This window comes from Jaculus jaculus, chromosome 18 (assembly GCF_020740685.1).
Source record: "Jaculus jaculus isolate mJacJac1 chromosome 18, mJacJac1.mat.Y.cur, whole genome shotgun sequence".
NCBI classification, from domain to species: domain Eukaryota; kingdom Metazoa; phylum Chordata; class Mammalia; order Rodentia; family Dipodidae; genus Jaculus; species Jaculus jaculus.
Window position 1 is genome coordinate 55,245,086 of NC_059119.1, and position 19,967 is coordinate 55,265,052.

A 19,967-nucleotide genomic window follows, 5' to 3' on the forward strand; every position below is an offset into this window, starting at 1 on the left:
ATTTTTGTCCTATTCCTGATCATCGAGGAAAAACTGAGTTTTTCACTCTCCAGTAGGATGTTGGCTGTGGAATTATCATATATAGCTTTCACTGTGTTCAGATTCATGAGTGTCTTTTCCTACTCTAATTTCGTATTTTATGAATAAGCAACTCTGTAGAGGGAAAGAGCAGGCTAAGGAAAATATAGTGTGAAATGGCCTTAAGGCGTGTTTCTAGTTCTGTTTTGCTGAATTCCTCCTATTCTTCGTCTCTTTTCTGGCTTCCCCATTTACCTGCTAAGCCAAGGGTCGGTGTGAGAAGGGAGGCAGCTTCTCAAAAGAGCAAGGAGGAACTGAAGGGCCCCTGTGCTCCCAAGGTGAATGCTTTCTCCTTCACTAGAGCAGATCAGGCATATAGAACAACTGTAGTGACCAGGCTGGTTTATTGGTCACTAGACTTTCCCTAGCGTGAGGGGAACAACAGTGAGTGGAATGGGAGCTCGGGGCATGAACCTGAGCCTCTGGCTTCCCCGTGCATCCATCTGACAGTAAAGTGTATGGTGTCACTGAAGGCAGAGAATGCCATCATCTTCCTCTGAGAGAAGCGGAGTAGAGCCAAGTGGACAGATAGTTTGGAAAGATGTCCTAGAGCTCTGACAGCTGTTCTGCACATGGCTGGGTGATACTAGGTGGGCAGCATCATTTATAGAAGAAACAGGAGGCGCGAAGAGGTGCTATGTGCCCACCTCAGCAAAGTGATGGTGACTGGGGACTAGAACCCATGCTCTTCCTCCGACATTGAGCCCGGCGTTAGCCCACCATGATAAGCTCCCTCTTGCCTTCCGAGTTCTGCCATTTGTCTTTCTTCCAACCCCCAGTTCTGGTATGTGGACTCCCTCTGAGCAGCTCTTGACAATCTCACTCTCTGATAGCTTGAATTTACCCCCACTCAGTTCATAACTCTAATGAATCATGATTACTTTGATCCTCAGCTCACCAGAATATGCCCTGATTTGAAAATAGGTTAATGGCGTATATAATTGGTTGAGTTAGGATGAGGTCATACTGGAGTAGAGTATGTTCTTGATCCAATATGACTGATGTCATTGTAAAAAGGGAAAGTCTGGCTGGGCACGGTGGTGCACGCCTTTAATCCCACCACTCAGGAGGCAGAGGTAGGAGGGTTGCCATGAGTTCAAGGCCACCCTGAGACTACATAGTGAATCCCAGGTCAGCCTGGACTAGCGTGAGATCCTACCTCACAAAAAAAAAAAAAAAGGTGGGGGGAAAGTCTGGAGGCAGACATGCATACAGGGAGAATACCATCTGAAGTTATAGGTAGGGATTGGTGTGACACATTTATAACTGAACGATCAGAATGTGGTCCAGAAATTTGCTGGAAGCTCAGAGAAGGGCATGAGAGGGTTTCTGCCTCAATAGCCTATAAAGAAGCCAACCCCATCAACCCCTTGATTTTGGACTTAAAGTCTCCAGAGCTGGAAGAGAACAGAATTTTGTTGCTCTAAGCTGACCCGCATGTGGTATTTTGTTCCAGCAGTCCTACCAAACTAATGTAGACTGTCTACAAGGCCTCTGTGGCCTTCAGTTTCACAGTGACCCACAGGGTCACATTATCTGGCAAAGGCGTAGACAGGGGTCCCTGTGTAAAAGAAGATTGCCCTTGAACTTAGACCTAAACCCATCAATAGTCCTTACTCCAGTGGACTTGCTATTCCTCAATAGACCTGCTGCCTTGCTAAAATCACATTCTGTGTGATGATAGATAACCCGAATGTACGTCCACTCTTAAACTATGAGTAGCCAGTGGCAAGAGTAAAGCCATTGCTGTGACAAAAAAAAAAAAAAAAAAAAAAACATTTTTTTTTGAGAAATTTAGAAATAGGAAAATCTTCAAACTTAGGGTAACCAAAAATATTTGCCTGCTATTAAAAATACATAAATATTCTATGTAATATGTAGAAGTATATGCGCAATACATATATTTGCTTTATATGAAAATATATACACACAGACACATCCTGAATTTGATCTACTCTTAACATCTCTCTTAAATTTCTCTGTACAAAATTTGTCCTAAGACAAGCTGTTTCTGCCCATGTGCTGTCTTGATTAAAAATCTTTTTGGCCAGATTCTCTAGACCTTAAGCAAACATTCAAAGACTATCCAGATACACACAAAGAAGTACTCACCAAGGAAAACTTCAAGAACAGATGCCTTCATAGTGAGAACAAAAATCCCATAAACATCAGAATGGCACCCTGGAGAGAAAGGAACAATAACACCATCATGTTTCCTCTGGGAGATCTGAATTGGACGCACGGAGATATTCTGAGTCATTTTGCATTGCTTTTCAGAGTCAGGATTCCAAGCTCCGGCCCTCCACCAGCAGCATGGGAATAATTCTGCATTGATACCAGAGAATCTCTTCTCAGTTAGAAAACCCACTCTGGCCACCAGCCTTTGATTCTGCAGAGATTTGGTCTTAGAACTAAAGGAGAAAATCACTCCATATTTGAGAGTATGTCCAACCAGTTTGTCTTCAAGTTTGAGCAATGGCCACAGTTATGATATCAAGACAATATTTTTAGGCTATAGATAAATCATTCAATAAATATTTATTAAACCCACCTAGCTAATTTTTGCTAGGAAGGTGATAAATTGAATGAAGAGCCAGTTCTCACTCTTAAAAGATGTATAGTTTGGGCTAGAGAGATGGCTTAGCAGTTAAGCACTTGCCTGTGAAGCCCAAGGACTTCTGTTTAAGGCTCAATTCCCCAGGACCCATGTTAGCCAGATACATAAGGGGGCACACATGTCTGGAGTTTGTTTGCAGTGGCTGGAGGCCCTGGTATGCCCATTCCCTATCTGCCTCTTTCTCTCTCTGTTTGTTGCTCTCAAATAACTAAATTAAAATAAACAAAATTTTCAAAAAAGGTATATAGTTTAGTAGAGTGAAAAGCCATACATGGACACAAATAATCACATTCGAGAGCCTGCAAGAGCCATAAGGCCTCATAAGGAAGTGGGAGGGGAAGTTTACAAAGCAGCGGATCTCACTCTTCACTGAATATTAGCATCATCTGGGGGTTTTAAAAGAAAACACTAATGCTGGGTTAGTGGTTAAGGCACTTGCCTGCAAAGCCAAAGGACCTCAGTTCTATTCCCCCCCAAGACTCACATAAGCCAGATGCACAAGGTGGCACATACATCTGGAGATCATTTGCAGTGGCTGGAACCCCTGGTGTACCCGTTCTCTCTCATTCTCTCTCTCTCAAATAAATAAATAAATAACATATTAAAAAAAACACTAATGTCCAGGCTGCACCCAGATCAACTGAACCAGAACCTTTCGGGGGTGGGGGTCTAGGCATTAAGCTTTCTAAACACTGCTCAGGTGATCCAACAGTGTAACCAAGTTCAAGAACCAGCAAATACAGTAGGGCTTCTCTAAATGTGCTACTAATCCCTTGAGGATAGAGAAATGGCTTAGCTGTTAAGCGCTTGCCTGTGAAGGCTAAGGACCCAGGTTCGATTCCCCAGGACCCACGTAAGCCAGATGCACAAGGTGGCGCACACATCTGATGTTCATTTGCAGTGGCTGGAAGCCTTGGCACACCCATTCTCTCTCGTGCGCGTGCTTTCTCTCTCTCTGCCTCTTTCTCTCTGTCACTCTCAAATAAATAAAAATAAACAACAACAAAAAATTTAAAACTGCGGATTCTAATCTAGGGGGTCTGGGTCTAGGAACAGGAATGTTCAAGAAAGGAAAGAGATCATTTCAACCCTGGGAATGAGGGGGAGCCTCTTAGAGATGGGGGTGGCTGGGCCAACTGTGGAAAAGCGCCGGAGTTTAAACACGCAGAAGAAAGGGGGAAGGGGTGCCAAATGGGGGCCGGCATCAACAGAGAACAGGGGATTGGAAAGCGCAATGGACATAAGATGATGCTGACCAGTCCTTGTAAGGCTGTAAGGAAGCCCTCCAAATCTCATGGACACGACCACATGCTGTGGACATGTGCTTCGTACTCTACGTTGGCTTAAATCCTCATGATAAACTCAGCATGGGGAGCTTTAAAAATTATTTTTAGCTAGCATGCAGAGTTTTAGGTATCATTCTGGCATTTTCAAATATATATGTTTTAGTTCATTCTTCCCCCCTCTCCCACCCTCTCTCCTCATGTTTACATCTCCTTTCACCCTTCATTATCACCTTATGCCTGCTCTCGGTTACTATTCTAGCTTTAGAGGTGTTTACCCAGGTCTGCCTCCCTTTATATACACGCATATTATATATTATATACACGCATGTAGACATTTCAAGCTAGGATCTGCATAAGAGAAAGAACATCGGTTTTGGTCATTCTGAGTTTGGGTCACTTCGTTTAGTAGGATTCTTTCCAGATCTATTCATTTTGCTGAAACAGTTCACAATTTCATTTTTCTGTGCAGCTGAATGAAATTCCATTGTTCATATGTACCACATTTTCATTATTCATTCATCTGTTGATGGGCATCTAGGCTGGTTCCATTTCTTAGCCACTGTAAATAAAGGAGCAATAAACATGGATGTGCAAATATCTCCGTAACAGGATGTGGAACCCTGAGAGCATAGGGCCAGGACTGGCGTAGCTGGGTCATACGGGAGTTCTATTTCTAACGTTTTTGACAAAACTGCATACTGACTTTTATAATGGCAATACTAGTTTGCACTGGCATCAGCAGTGAATAAGGGTTTTGCCTTTCCCACATTGTTTCTTCATGACAGTCATTCTGACTGGGATGAGATGATATCTCAGACTGGTTTTAATTTCCATTTCCTTGATGGCTAGGGTTGTTAAACATTTGAAAAGTTATTGGCCATTTGTTTTTATTTTTATTTTTTTGAACTATCTGGTCACTTCATTAGCCTCTTTGGTAATTATCAGGTTTTTAAAAAAAATTGTGTATTTTTATTTATTTATTTGAGAGTGACGGACAGAGAGAGAAAGGGTGGGGGGGAGAGAATGGGTGCACCAGGGCCTCCAGCCACTGCAAACGAACTCCAGATGCATGTGTCCCCTTGTATATCTGGCTTACATTTGTCCTGGGGAATCGAACCTAAGTCCTTTGGCTTTGCAGGCAAGTACTTTAACCACTAAGGAATCTCTCTAGTCCATAGTCTGTTTTTTTTTTCAATGTTGTATATTTATTTGGTTTAGGAATCAAGGTAATATAAGCTTCGCAGAGTGAGTTTGGTCATGGTTATTCTCTCACTATTTTGTGAGGTAATCTGAGAAGAGTGGTTATTACATCATCTTTAAACGTTTGATAGAATTTGGTAGTGAATTTATCTGTTCCTAGGCTTTTCTTTGTGGGGAAGCTTTTTGTCATGACTTCAATCTTATTGCTGGTAATCTATCTGTCTAAGTTATTGGTATCTTCCAGTTTTAACTTTATAAGGTTATATGTGCTTCGAAATCTGTTTCTTCTAGATTTTCAGTTTTCCACAATGTAAGTTTTTGAAGTATTCTCATATGATGGTCTGGTTTCAACTGAGGCAGCATGGTGGGTTTGATGATCAGATGAAGAAACTAAGACTTACGGTAAACATCATGAACACAGTGCCAACAGGGTCATTGGAACGGAATGAGGATCCAGACTTAAAGTCAGTGTGTTTATTAAACCTATCACCTTGTAAATTAAAAAAATATATATTCATGAGAGAGAGAGAGAGAGAGCGCAAGCAAGAGAATGAGCCACGCCAGGGCCTCTATAATAATTTTGTCTTTTACTTTAGGACAGTTGATGGATCTTCAGGCCCAAATACTGAGCTTTCCTATGGGACAGATGCAGAATGCCAAGCGTTCAGGCTGGACCCGCATAGCCAGTGCCACTAACTGGCTGTTATCTCTTAACATTGCCGATTTTCAGTCATCTTTCTCTTTCCGTCACACCCCATATCTTCTCCATCAACCCAGCCTTTTGACTGGGCATGCATACTCAACCCAGAACCGGACCGCTTCTCATCTTCTGCAGCAGGACACCTGCAGGTCCACCTAGATTTTTCCAGCCAGCCTACCAACCTGGCTGTCTCCCCACTTTGCTGTCTCCAGTCCCCTGTCCGTCAGCGTGATCCTGTTCACAGCAACTTGGGCCACTGAATTCCTCTGCTCGGAACTTGGCAGTGGTCCCCTACCTTGCGGTGGGGAAAAGCGAATATCTTCTAGATGGCTCCAGATTCTGCTTTAGTTGGTCACCATCAATCTTTCTGACTTCATGTTCCGTCTTTCTATTCCTCACATATTAAGCCTCTGGCCTCTTGGTTGTTTCTAGAACATGACTCAGTGCCAATTCTCTGTACTTACTGTCTACTATTGTTTGTTCGGCTTAAGTGTACTTGCGTAGAGGAGAACACGACCTTTGTCTTATTTCTAAGTCACAACGTCCTCTGGTCTACCACCATGGGTACGCCTAGCTCTTATCTCTGCGTCACTTATCACCTTTGACATTACAAGTGACCTATTTTATTTCCCATGATTGGGTTCTCCAATATAATATCAACTCCACAAGGACAGGGATTTTTATCTGAGTCTTAGGTGTTCAGTAAACATGTGTTATGTCAATGTGAGAGTACTGAAATCTGTCCCTTTCCCTAGGAAAGAAAACCAAAACAACAAAACAAATATACTAAATAAATACTAATATACTAATAGGGACTGAATCTTACACTTTTAAGTGGTAGATTGTGTAACTCTTGAATTATATTTAACAAAAACAAGATGAGGCCATGCTGATAGTCCACACACAAACCCAAGAGGAAGGCTGAGAGCAGGCGGGATTTTTCTCAGGTCTGTCCTAGAACCTTTAAAGTAATGATGGCCGTGGCTTCTGCACACTGGGACACATGGGCAGTCACTAACCAGTTCCCGGAAATAACCACTCTAACCCTGGTGAAGTATCCCTAAGCGTGACTCGCCAGCATTGGACTTGTCCTGAATCCCTCTTGGGTTTCTTGAAACCAGAATGTGTTGAGACATCTTTCTCACTACTTCATTCTTTCTTTTCACTTGGGCCATTTTCTCATATAGGTAGATACTAACGTGCCTTTTGGAAAGTGCAAGAGGAAACTGAGGCCACCTTTCTTCAACACTACAGAGACCAGGGCAAGATCCTTCAGCTCTCTCAAGAAGTTTCTGCAAGGGGCGGTGTGTGTGTGTGTGGGGGTCAATGTCAGAGAGTCTAGGAGTGGGCTAGAGAGATGGCTTAGCGGTTAAGCGCTTGCCTATGAAGCCTAAGGACCCCGGTTCGAGGCTCGGTTCCCCAGGTCCCACATTAGCCAGATGCACAAGGGGGCGCACGCGTCTGGAGTTCGTTTGCAGAGGCTGGAAGCCCTGGCGCACCCATTCTCTCTCTCTCCCTCTATCTGTCTTTCTCTCAGTGTCTGTTGCTCTCAATAAATAAAAATTAAAAAGAAAAAAAAAAGAGTCTAGGAGTGCCCGCAACATGCTCCCAAGGTTCATCAAAAACAAACAAGAGGGGCTTCCAGAAAAGCATTACTGATACATAAGTGTATGGACTGTGCTCTGGGATGCATTGTAAAGAGTCCTAAATATGAAGTTCTGGTGAGGCAAACAAAATCTGCTTGTGAAAGGAAATTACGCTTTAGCCTAAGCAGAGTATCATAGCTGATTTAATGAACTCTCCCTGTCCAGGGTTAGACGAGAGCAAGGTGGTTATAATGATAACAGCAGCTTCCACATTCGTTACAGTTTTTATGTGAAGAAACGTTACGTGTGTCGTGTGCATGAGTGCTTCTTTGTTTGCCTTCTTCTCTCTCTGCCTCCCTCCCTCCCTTCATTCCTGGGAGGATCTCATGCATCCAAGGCTGACCTTGAACACACTATGCTGCTGAGGAGGGGCCTGACAGTTTGTGCCACCACACCTGGTTGGGAATGAAGCCCTAGGCTTCCTGATTGCTGGCCAAGTGTCGAGCTACATGCTGGGCCCCTCCCTCGGTCTTTCTTGTTCACAGTTCAGTTCCTAAGCCCTGGAAGAGTGCCTGGTGGCTTGGGGACCATGACACACGTTTGTTGTGAGACTGAGTAAGTACAGACTCACTCTTCACAGTGAACTCCAGGAGGATGTGAGGACATGCCACCTTAAGGTCCGTTTTTTAAGAAAATTTATTTGAGAGGGGGAGAAAGAGAGAAAGAGAGAGAGAGAGAGAATATGGGTGCACCAAGGCCTCCAGCCACTGCAAACAAACTCCAGACATGTGTGCCACCTTGTGCATCTGGCTTACATGGGTCCTGAGGAATTGAACCGAGGTCCCTTGGCTTTGCGGGCAAGCGCCTTAAGTGCTAAGCCATCTCTTCAGCCCCACGTTAATGTCCGTTTTAAAGAGAAGGAACCTGAGGTCTGGAGTGAGTGACTCACTTAAGGTTACAAATCCAAGGTCAATTCCACATATTGTGGCCCCTGCTCCCACGCACTGTTCTTGTTTCCTGATGTGCCGACAAGGATCTGCAGGTTGTACCTTATTGAGGTTGAAAAATAAAGCAAAATGGACTCTTTCTGAGATCCATTTATTGGAATGTTTGACATTCACAGGCAAGAGGGCACACTACTCATCTGCCAGAGATGTAGGCAAGGAATGTTGTGAAAGACAGGGAAGACAAAATGACGAACAGAGGAAACTACCTTATAAAGGCTGGGTGCAATGCATCAGAGCAATCTATTTAAAAATTTACCCTTCGGAGCCGGGCGGGGTGGTGCACGCCTTTAATCCCAGCACTCCGGAGGCAGAGGTAGGAGGATCGCCTTGAGTTCAAGGCCACCCTGAGACTACATTGTTAATTTTAGGTCAGCCTGTGCTAGATAGAGTGAGATCCTACCTTGAAAAATAAAAACATTAAAAAAAAATTACCCGTCAGGGTCTGGAAAGATGGCTGTTGCCGTCGGCTTTGCATTGCTGCCAGAAAACACCAGATCAAAAGAAGTTTGTGGGAGGAAAAGGTTTATTTTGGCATATAGACTCGAGGGGAAGCTCCATGATGGCAGGGAAAACCAGTGGCCTGAACAGAGGGTGGACATCACCTCCTGGCCAACAAGATGAACAACAGCAACAGGAGAGTGTGCCAAACACTGGCAAGGGAAAGCTGGCTACAACATCCACAAGCTGGCCCCCAGCAATACGCTGCCTCCAGGAGGCTTCAATTCCCAAACTGCCACCAGCTGGGGACCTAGCATTCAGCGCACCTAAGTTTGTGGGGGACACCTGAATCAAACCGCCACACTGGCTCAGTGGTTAAAACTGCTTGCTTGGGAAGCCTGCCAACCCGACCCTCTTTCCAAGCCACCCGCACAAGCCAGATGCAAAAAGTGGGCCTGATGTTTGTTTGCAGTGGCAAGAGGCCCTGGTGTGCATACACACACACACACGTGCATGCACATGCGCATGTGCATGTGCCAATAAATAATTCAAAAATTAGCTGGGCATGGTGGTGCATGCTTTTAGTCACAGACCTTGGGAGGCAGAGGTAGGAGGATTGCTGTGAGTTCGAGGCCACCCTGAGACCACATAGTGAATTCCAGGTCAGCCTGAGCTAGAGTGAGACACTGCCTCGAAAACCAAAACAAGCAAACAAAAATACTTTTAACCTTTGCAGGGATGCTGATAAATCTGCAACTAATATGACAAGACAATGTTCAAACTCCCAGCTTGTTGGGGACACTTAGTAAGTATTGTTGACACCAGAACTTTTTTTTTAATGTTTATTTATTTATTTGAAAGTGATAGAGAAAGAGGCAGAGAGAGAAAGAAAGAGGGAATGGGCGCGCCAGGGCCTCCAGCCACTGCAAACGAACTCCAGACGCGTGCGCCCCCTTGTGCATCTGGCTAACGTGGGTCCTGGGGAACCGAGCCTCGAACCGGGGTCCTTAGGCTTCACAGGCAAGCGCTTAACCGCTAAGCCATCTCTCCAGCCCGACACCAGCACTTTTACCACCACATTTAATAGTGATCCAATTAGCAGAGATCAGACAGAAGGCACAGGGTGTCATAGGACTAGGTCTGTTGGACAAAGCTTCCTCCGACAATGCCAGCATCCACCGAAGAGCAACTGCAGCCTCCCTCCTCCCCGATGGGAAAGGATCAGCCGTCCTCAGCACAGGACACAGTGTTCAGTCACATGTCGGAATACTTCACAGCCCACCCGTCCTCTACAGCACAAAGGCCGAATTCCAGGGGGAGGCATCACAAGCTCCAAGAATACAGCCCATCTAACCCGTCAACACCATCAAACTGCAGTTCTCCCCCGCGTCTCTCCTCTGGCCCCAGTACCTACGGGCCTTTGATCTTTTCTGCACACACTGCACGCTTGCGTAACAGCTCTGCTCACACGAGTGTCTATCGGGAGTGTCTTGCCACCTCTTATCTGCTCCTCACGACCTCGCCGTCCTTTATACTTCAGTTCACGGTTCACCGCTTTTACTTAAGTCTCCCCAACTTCCTAAAGGCAAAACTTATCTTCATTCATGAGTCTGTTATTTATTCAAAAAAAAAAAACAAAACAAAACAAAAAAACAAGGAACCATCAGCATGCGGTGCCGTGGCTAGGATAGGCAGACGGAGCCCAGTCAGCTTGCTCAGTCTCCCAGAACATCAGCGTGGGCTTAATCCTAACACATTTACAGAGTGCGGATGAAGTGTTAGTGAATATCGCACCACTCATCACAACCTGACGAGGTCAGGACGAGATTGTTCTCCTTCCCCCTCATCCTCCTGCGTCCGCCGTTCCTCCTGCCCACCTCTCCCTTCTCTTTTGTGAGACAAGGTTGGAAGTAGCCCTGGATGGCCTTGTTATGTGCTCAGAGATGACCTTGAACTCTTGGTCCTCCTACCCTGAACCTGTAGAGTGCTGAGGTTCCAGGTATGAGTTATGCATCACCTTACCCGGTTGCTACAGTGCTAGAAATCAAAGCCAGGGGTTTGTGCATGCCAGGCGAGGACTCTACCAACTGAGCCAGCATCCCTAGACTGGCAGGGACTACTTCATGCCTTCATTTCTTTTTTATTTTTAATTTTTATTTTTAGAGAAAGAGAGAGAGAGGGAGAGAGACAGGGAGAGAGGGAGAGGCAGAGGAAATTGGCACTCCAGGACCTCAGCCACTAAAATTGAACTCCAGATGTTTGCGCCACCTAGTGGGCATGTGCAACCTTGCGCTTGCCTCACCTTTGTGCGCCTGGCTCACGTGGGATCTGGAGACTCAAACATGGGGCCTTAGGCTTCGCAGACAAGCGCCTTAACGGCTAAGCCATCTCTTCAGTTCTCTTGCCTTAATTTCAAGGTAAGGGGTGGGAAATAGGCAGAAGTCGGGGGGCTCTGCCGAAGGTCACAAGGCAGAGAAGAGGTGCTGAATTCTCAGGCAAGAGGCCCCACACTTCTCCAGTGACGATTGATGTCCTGTGATAAGCATCTGTGCTTATTTATACCTTCGGACTCACTTGGCCTGAGTTGGTGTCAGGACGGTGTGAAAACTCCCTGAAGGTTTCCAGCCGGGATTAAGAGCATCTGCAGAGGAGGGTACCAAAAAGGATGGCACCTGGGCTTAAGTGTGGGACCTGGAAGGGGCTTGAGCTACTCAGCCAGAACGTGGGGAAACAATGAAAGAATGGTGAGGACAGGGCAGGGCCTGGGGACGGAGCAGGTTCAGGTCTGTCAGCCATGGTGGAGAGCGGTGAGACCGTGCAGAGGAGAGCAGGGACCCTGGAGGCCTTGGACATCCTGCCTGAAGAATGTCACGTTGATCCTTCAGACTACAGGGAGACGTGGAAGGCTTAAGAATGATTTCTTTTGCATTCATCATTTAAAAAAAATATTATTAGTCATTCATTTAAGAGAGAGATAGAGGCAGATAGACAGTGAGACAGAAAGAGAGAGAGAGTGAGAGACGGAGAGAGAACGGGCACACAAGGGCCTGTAGCCACTGCAAATGAACTCCAGGTACATGTGCCACCTTGTGCATCTGGCTTTACGTGGGTCCCGGGGAATCAAACCTGGCTCCTTTGGCTTTGCAGGCAAGCGTCTTATACACCAAGACATCTCTCCACCCCTGTATTCATCTTTTTTTTTTTTTTTTCTTTTCGAGGTAGAGTTTCATTCTAGTCCAGGTCAGCCTGGAATCCACTATGTAGTCTCAGTGTGGCCTCAAACTCGTGGTGATCCTCCTACCTCTGCCTCTCGGTTGCTGGGATTAAAGGTGCGCGCCACCACGCCCGGCTGCATTCATCATTTTTAATAAGCCCCCTTGAGACCTATTTGAGCCACTCTCTTGGAAAACAGCTCTGCCCTGTTGGACGTGTAGGACTGACGTAATGTTGGTGTTTGTGTGATCTGGGATGTGGCATGGGGGGCACCCAAGCATGCTTTGTGCACGAGGTGGAGAGAGCCAGTGTCCATCTGGAAATGTTTAACAACTGTGAGATCGTGCTGTTTCCAGCAGGCAAAAATCCCTTGTGGACAAACATCTTTGAGTGGAGAAGTCGCATCCGCGGCCTCGCTGCCGCCTCTCTGCCTATTGTCAATCCTCAGCCACTCGCTGATGGATGCAGGGTGACGGGCGACAACGCTGAAAGGAGGTTTCCCGCTGTCAAGGCAGTCCTGTGTGCCAGGTCCCAGTGGCTGCACTGGCTATTTCCTTGGCACCATAGGGTGGCTGCGACCGGCCTCCAGGCCGGAGTAAGGCAGGAGCGCGCAGAGGGGGAGGAGAGAAGAAATAAAGGAGAGGACTTTCCTCTTTCCTGATGTTTCTCCTCTTTCCACGACTTCGTTTCTGTGTATCCATTTGTTGTTGGCGTGAGATGTTGACCGGAAAGTGGGAAGAGGCAGGCGGGTGAGGCAGGCAGGGGCGTCGTGCCCTTTCTTTATCCACCGGACCTAAGCAGGTGACGCTGCTGAAGGTGTGTGGCAGGTGACACGGAGGAGACCTCTAGCGCCCACAAAGAGCTCTTCATCTCCCCTTCCTCCTCCTCCTCCTCCGCAGCACTTCCGAAACGGAATCGATTCCCTTTGCTAATGGAAACAAACCCACGGGGCTGTGCAGGAAACCAGTCCACCCCCTGCCCCTGGGCGGATGCCGGGTCTGAGCGTGACAAGGGTGGTCAACTTCTCTCTCTCTCTCTTTTAAAAATATTTTATTATTTCTTTATTTATTTCAGAGAGAGAAAGGCACAGGGAGAGCGAGAGAGAGAGAGAGAGAGAGAATGGGCACACCAAGGCCTGCCAGCCACTGCAAACGAACTCCAGAAGCATGCGCCACCTTGAGCATCTGGCAACATGGGTCCTGGGGAATTGAACCAAGGTTCTTTGGGTTTGCAGACAAAGGCCTTAACCACTAAGCCATCTTTCCAGCCCCAACTTCTCTTTAATTTAATTTAATTTATTTATTTGAGAGCGACAGACAGAGAGAAAGAGAGAGAGAATGGGCCCTCCAGGGTCTCTAGCCACTGCAAATGAACTCCAGACATGTGCACCCTCTTGTGCAACTGGCTAACGCGAGTCCTGGAGAATTGAGCCTCGAACCAGGGTCATTAGGTCACAGGCAAGGGCTTAACCGCTAAGCCATCTCTCCAGCCCCAACTTCTCTTTTTGATGAGGCTTGATCCCAGTAGCACAGAGCCCTGTCCAGGTGGTCATCACAGGTGGAGTGTCCCGAACCCAAAGACCCAAAATGTTCCAAGATCTGAACCTTCTTGAGTATCAAGATGCTGCTAGCAAGAGGAAAGTTCCATGTCATGAGACTTTGTCACACGCACAAAATTATTCTAGAAATGTATAAAATGACCTTCAGGCTTATGTAAGATGTGCATGAAGCGTGTGAATTTCATGTTTACACCTGGATCCCCAGCCCCACAAATGGCATTATGTGTATAAAAGTGGCCAGAACAGAGCCTCGCCTCCAAAACACTTCTGCTCCCAGGCGTTTCGGCTGAGGGACCCCAACACCGTGCCGATCACCACCCCGGCGGGTTGCGTTCCAAGTTATAAGGGTCGACAGAAGAGTCTTTCACCCTCTGTTTCTAGGGGAGCCCTTGACCCTCCTGGAACTGGACGCAGAGCAGCAGCTCTGGGCAGCCATCTGGGGCCGCGGGAAAAGTCAGGCCGAGGAAAAAGCTAACATGAGAAAGAGGGAGGCCGGCCTGGAGCGTCCCAGAGAAAGTAGTCTGGGCTCACCTCTGGATTATCTCTTCACGAAAACACACAATTTTCCTGTCAGTTAGCTTATAGCTGACAGGTTTTTTTTTCAAGCCATTATCTAATTCACAGGGCCCTGTCAGTTGGTTAGTTGAATTAACTAGAGAAGACTCTATAATATCTGTTGTGTCAGAGGTTTCATGGTGTTTTCTCAATAAACCACCGGGTGTTCCTTGTTTGAACCATCTAAGGGGTCACATGAAGAGGTAAAATGAGAATTCAATATCTTAGGATTTTGAGCAATGCTCACTGTCTGTTGGAGAATCTGTTTTGCTTTTACAAAAACTGGGGACAGGGCTGGAGAGATTGCTTAGTGGTTAAGCGCTTGCCTGTGAAGCTTAAGGACCCTGGTTCGAGGCTCGGTTCCCCAGGTCCCATGTTAGCCAGATGCACACGGGGGCGCACGCGTCTGGAGTTCGTTTGCAGAGGCTGGAAGCCCTGGCGTGCCCATTCTCTCTCTCTCCCTCTATCTGTCCTTCTCTCTGTGTCTGTCGCTCTCAAATAAATAAATAAAATTTAAAAAAATTATTAAAAGAGAGCTGGGTGTGATGGCGCACGCCTTTTATCCCAGCACTCGGGAGGCAGAGGTAGGAGGATCGCTGTGAGTTCGAGGCCAGCCTGAGAAGACATAGTGAATTCCAGGTCAGCCTGAGATAGAGTGAGACCCTATCTCCAAACAACAAACAAACAAAAAATAATTAAAAGAGAAAAAGAAAAAAACAAAACAAAACACAGAGGATCTTGAGCAGTGCCCTAGGCCAAGGTCACACAGTCCAGATCATCACACAGTCATGCGTCACCGTCAGCATCTTTCAAACTATACCATAACCAAGTACTTAGTAGTCAAACCCCTTCCTTGCACTTTCTACTTTCCAGAGTCTGGGTATGTCTGTCACTACAGTCTCACAAGATCAGGAGGTCAGCAGCTCAGACACAATCAGACGCAGAGAGCACTCGCTGAAGCTCAGGTGACCAAGCCCGCCTTACGTGGAGCTTTCCCATGGACTCGGGAGCTGAAACAGCGAGTGCGGAGGCGCAGGCCCTCTGAGGCCCAAGATGCCGGAGGTCGAGCAGGAGAGGGAGGAGACGGGCGGGGAGCAGCCTTGCGGGGAGGGGGGCGAGCAAACAAAGAGGAGAACGCGTCATTTCTAGCCATTTCCCAGGTCCAATTTCTGGTCTGAAGAAAGCGCAACCAGACTGATCTCCTGGCATAGATGTTTCTGGGCCCTTCTGCTTGGGCCACTGTGAGCTGCTTTCCATTCCCCACAGTTTGATGAAAACCTTTCCCACTGAGGCTGGAGAGATGGCTCCGTGGTGAAAGGCACTTGCTTGCAAAGCTTGGAGGCCTAGGTTCAATTCCCCAATGCCCACAGAAAGCCAGATACACTAAGTGTTAGGTGCTGCAAGTGTCTGGAGTTCATTTGCAGTGGCAGGAGGTCCTTGTATGCCCATGCTCTCTCTCTCAAATGAATGAATGAATAAAATATGTAAAGTTTTGGCTGACAGCGGGGTAAATGAGTTACTGGGGGAAAGTGGCCAACAACGGTCTGAGCAGCCAGAGGTCTAAGCCACTCAGAAGCAAACCCTCTGACAGGATGTACACACCGTGCAAAGTGGTACACAGCCGCGGTGGGTAACCAGTAGCTTTCTGATTGGCCAAGTGATCTGCTCAGTGTGAAGGAACCCATATCTGGAATTGGGAACCAGATCAGAACCCTATGGGTGACAAGGATTATGCTCTCCAGGGTCAAGCTCTCACTAGTCTTTGGCTAAAAGAGGGATTACACACATCAAATTCTCCGTAAATTAATAAGGTTTATCCCTATGTTGACTTCACTCTCTGCTGGAGAATGTTTTTCTTTTTCAGAAGGTAGCGAGACCCAAGGAGATAAACTTCTCACACTTCACTCAAGCCACAGCTGCAGAGAATTGGGGAGCCCGAGAATGAGCGCTGCTTCCATAGTGAACCTGACAGTCAGCGCCAGGGTGAAGGAGACAGACTCTGAAGACACTCCACACCTACCAAAGCAGAGACGCAGAGGCTCCTAAGAGCTCATCACTGAAGCAGACTTAAAACTCACCCACCACGGCTCAGGGAATTTTGTGAAAGAGGAGATAGAATGAATGTAAGATCCACAGGTTGAGACATCATGCCCAGAGGAATTCCCCCCCCCCCCCCCCCCCGCCAATAGCTGACTGCTGCTCCCACAATGCATAACCCACAACCCCACAGGGAATACCTGCAACCCCACTGAGGAGGGTCCCCATTGGAATGGGGGCAGGGACAAGGGAAAAGAGGGTACCAACACATGATGTATCCATATGAGCTATGTTGTTAATAATAATAATTAATAACAATAAAAGATCTAAATTAAAAATGTGCATTTTAAATATTTTAATTACTTATTCGCAAGTAGAGAGAGATAGAGAGAATGGGCATGCTAGGGTCTCCAGGTGCTGCAAACTCCATATGCATGCACCATCTTGTGCATCTGGCTTACATGGGTCCTGGGGAATCGAAGCTGCATCCTTTGGTTTTGCAGGCAAGTGCCTTAACCTCTTCAGCCCATAAGATATTTTATACACACACACACACACACACACACACACACACACACACACACGCACATATATATTAGATATGGACATATTTTGTATGTAAACACCACATGTTAGTACTATACTTTCCCTCCTCCCTGCCCTTTTCTGAAGAGGCCTTCCTCACTGGGGATGCAGGTCAGTCCCATGGGGATTTGTGGGTCATGCATTATGGGGCAGCAGCCAGTTTTGGGGGAGAGGCAATGTCTCTGTGAAAAATGTCCCAACTTGTGGCTCTAATAATCTTTCCGCCCCCTCTTCTGCAAGATTCCCTGAGCCATGCTGGGAGCATTTTAAGTCTACTTCAGCGATGGGCACTTAGGAGCATCTGGATCTCCGGTTTGGTAGGTGTTGAGTGTCCTCAGTGTCTTTCTCCATCACCCTTGTGCTGATATCAGCTTAACTAAGAGAGCAGCATTCTTGCTCACTTCCCCAATTCCTCTGTGGTTTCAGCTGGGGCCGGGGTGGAGTGCGCTGGGTCATTTATTTCCTCAAGTCCAGTTCCCATTCCAGACCTCCGTGCCTGCCCTCACACTGACCACACAGCAATATGTGTGTGTGTGTGTGTGTGTGTGTGTGTATGAAACAAACTTCATGTTTGTTTTTTTTTCTTAATTCTAGTAAGGTCTCGTTTTCTGGAAAGGATGACTGGTAAAGCGAAGGCATTTCAAAAGACAAGGACACTAGCAGCCCTCGTGGGCACCATGGACACAGGGGTCTCCTAGGGAGGTTGAGCGGGACCCTGAAGCCACGGCTTGGGAAGCCACACGGCCAGGAATGCTGCGGGTGCTGATGGCCACAGAGAAGCGCTGGGGTCAAGGTGGGAGTGGGTGACCTCAAAACTGCTGTGAGAATGCCTCTCCAGGGCTTTTCGCAGATGCTTATGACAGTCCTGCGCGAGCAGGCAACACTGGACGATTTGGAAGACATTTTGTTTGCTGTGACCTGAGTGGGGGAGGGACACTGCCTGCTTCTGGGACCCCTGGGACAGGGCTGAATGTGCTATGGTGCACGAGCCAGCTCCTCATCAGGAGGAGTCCTAAGGTCTGATTTGTGGGCGTATTTACATAGCTATCCATGAGAGGGTGATGCTTCCAGCTACGCCCATCTAGAACCTTCCCACGCATATCACAATGCTTGGTGGAACGTCTTGGTGAACGACTTGTGGAGGCATTATTTTCGTAGCCTCACATGTATTATTTATTTATGACGAGGTCTTATGTTTCCCAGGCTAACCTTGAACTCTATATGTAGCCAAGGATGACCCTACCTAAGCCCCCCAGGTGTTTGCTAGCATTATGGGGACTGATTTCAGGGCTCTATGCATGTGATGGGTGAGCACCCCACCAACCGAGCTGCACCCCTATCTCCCAGCGTCCCTGCATCTAATGAAAGTCACTCCTGCAGCAAAGATCCTCATTCAAGGGCCTCAGGTGGATTACCTAGTTCATCCGTTTGTCCAAAGACAGACGCATGCAAGCTTAGGCCATTCATCCATGTGGCATGTTCCCACATGTCGGAAAACCAAAAAGGGAAAGCCTTTTTTGGTGCCTGTCTCAGACCATCATTTTGTACCTCGTTAAGAACCTGACATATGGTAACGCTTACCACATCTACAAAGGCCCCAACCAATAGTGATTTCTAGGGAGATTGCAAACAGTAATTACATTTCTGAAGTGGTAGTTTAGATCTTCTATTGCTAGTGGGGGAAAAAAATACTGGTTTGCAGGCATGCCCCCCCATATGAGTTCCACAGGAGTCCTCCCAAGGGCTGTTCTCCTGGGGAGTGGAAAGGGCATGAAGAACAGGAGTGCTCGGGCAGGAGAGGAGAGGAGAGGAGGTGAGCCATGAACTCAAGCCTCCTGGTTACCTTGGAAACCGTGTATGGACTTTAAAAGAACCTCAGGCAGAATTCCTCTCATCAAAAATGTCTTCACCTAACGTGTTTGACACTGAATCAGCTCTGCCACTTCCACAAGAGATCTCACCGCCCTGTGGTTAGGGGCTGCCAAGGGCTATCTACTGTGACTTCAGAACTAGGTATCTGGTTCAGCTCAAACGCAATCCCTGGCATCTCCACTGGCGTGAACACTCCGTGCTTTCTCATCCACCTTTGGTTTTGAGGCACACAAAAATATGTCCCAGGTCTGGCTGCAAGATATGTGTCCTGGCTCTCCAGCTGAGATGGGAAGAGAGGGCGTGTTGGTGGAACCCACACCTTCCCATCTGCCTCTTGGTAAAGAACAGGCTTGCTTCAGATGACAGGGTTCTGGCTTTGCCCAGAACTGAGAGCTAGGCTTGAGGCTGGGAAACAAGGCACATTCTTCCATCCCCGCTACCAGAAGCTTGGGGGAAATGGAGGGTGTGGAGGAGCGTCTGTGGCTGAGGAATTGAAGGCTGTGGAGGACTGAGCCTTGGAAATTGCCAGGGGCCAGCAGAAACAGAGATGTTTAGACTCAAGAGGCCCTAAGTTCTCCATGGGAAGCCACCCAGACTCATACCACAGATCTCCTCCTGAGACAGTTCTCAGCTCTAAGGAGACTTGACTCTTTTTTTTTTTAATTTTTATTTATTTATTTATTTGAGAGCGACAGACACAGAGAGAAAGACAGATAGAGGGAGAGAGAGAGAATGGGCGCGCCAGGGCTTCCAGCCTCTGCAAACGAACTCCAGACGCGTGCTCCCCCTTGTGCATCTGGCTAACGTGGGACCTGGAGAACCGAGCCTCGAACTGGGGTCCTTAGGCTTCACAGGCAAGCGCTTAACTGCTAAGCCATCTCTCCAGCCCGAGACTTTACTCTTCTTGAAAGTCCCTTTTGACAATTTTGGCCTAGCTCTATAATGGTCTATTAGACCATTTTGGATGTGGCTCCTTTTCTCTTCTGTATGGAAATTTTCATTCAGATAAGGACTTATTATGTTTCCCAGCATGGCCTCAAACCCTTGGGCTGAAGTGAACCCCCTTCCTCAGCCTACTGAGTTGTTAGAACTACAGACATGTGATAGTAGGTCTGACTCTTCATAGAAAGTTCTAGAAGAATAGGTTGATATTGTATATATGTAAGTACAATGATTGTGATGGGGAGGTAATATGATGGAGAATGGAATTTCAAAGGGGAAAGTGGGGGGGGGGA

At 47.1% G+C, this 19,967-nt stretch overlaps 1 protein-coding gene across 3 annotated transcripts in view; it reads right to left on the bottom strand.

Moving 5' to 3' along the window:
• Vit (vitrin) overlaps positions 1-19,967 on the bottom strand; it is a 140,723-nt gene that overhangs the window by 109,650 nt on the left and 11,106 nt on the right. For all 3 annotated transcript variants that reach the window (XM_045137834.1, XM_045137836.1, XM_004660100.2), the window contains exon 2: positions 2,191-2,259. In XM_045137834.1, the coding sequence (XP_044993769.1) occupies positions 2,191-2,221 (31 nt within the window). In that variant the 5' untranslated portion in view covers positions 2,222-2,259. The remainder of the gene's footprint in view (positions 1-2,190; positions 2,260-19,967) is intronic.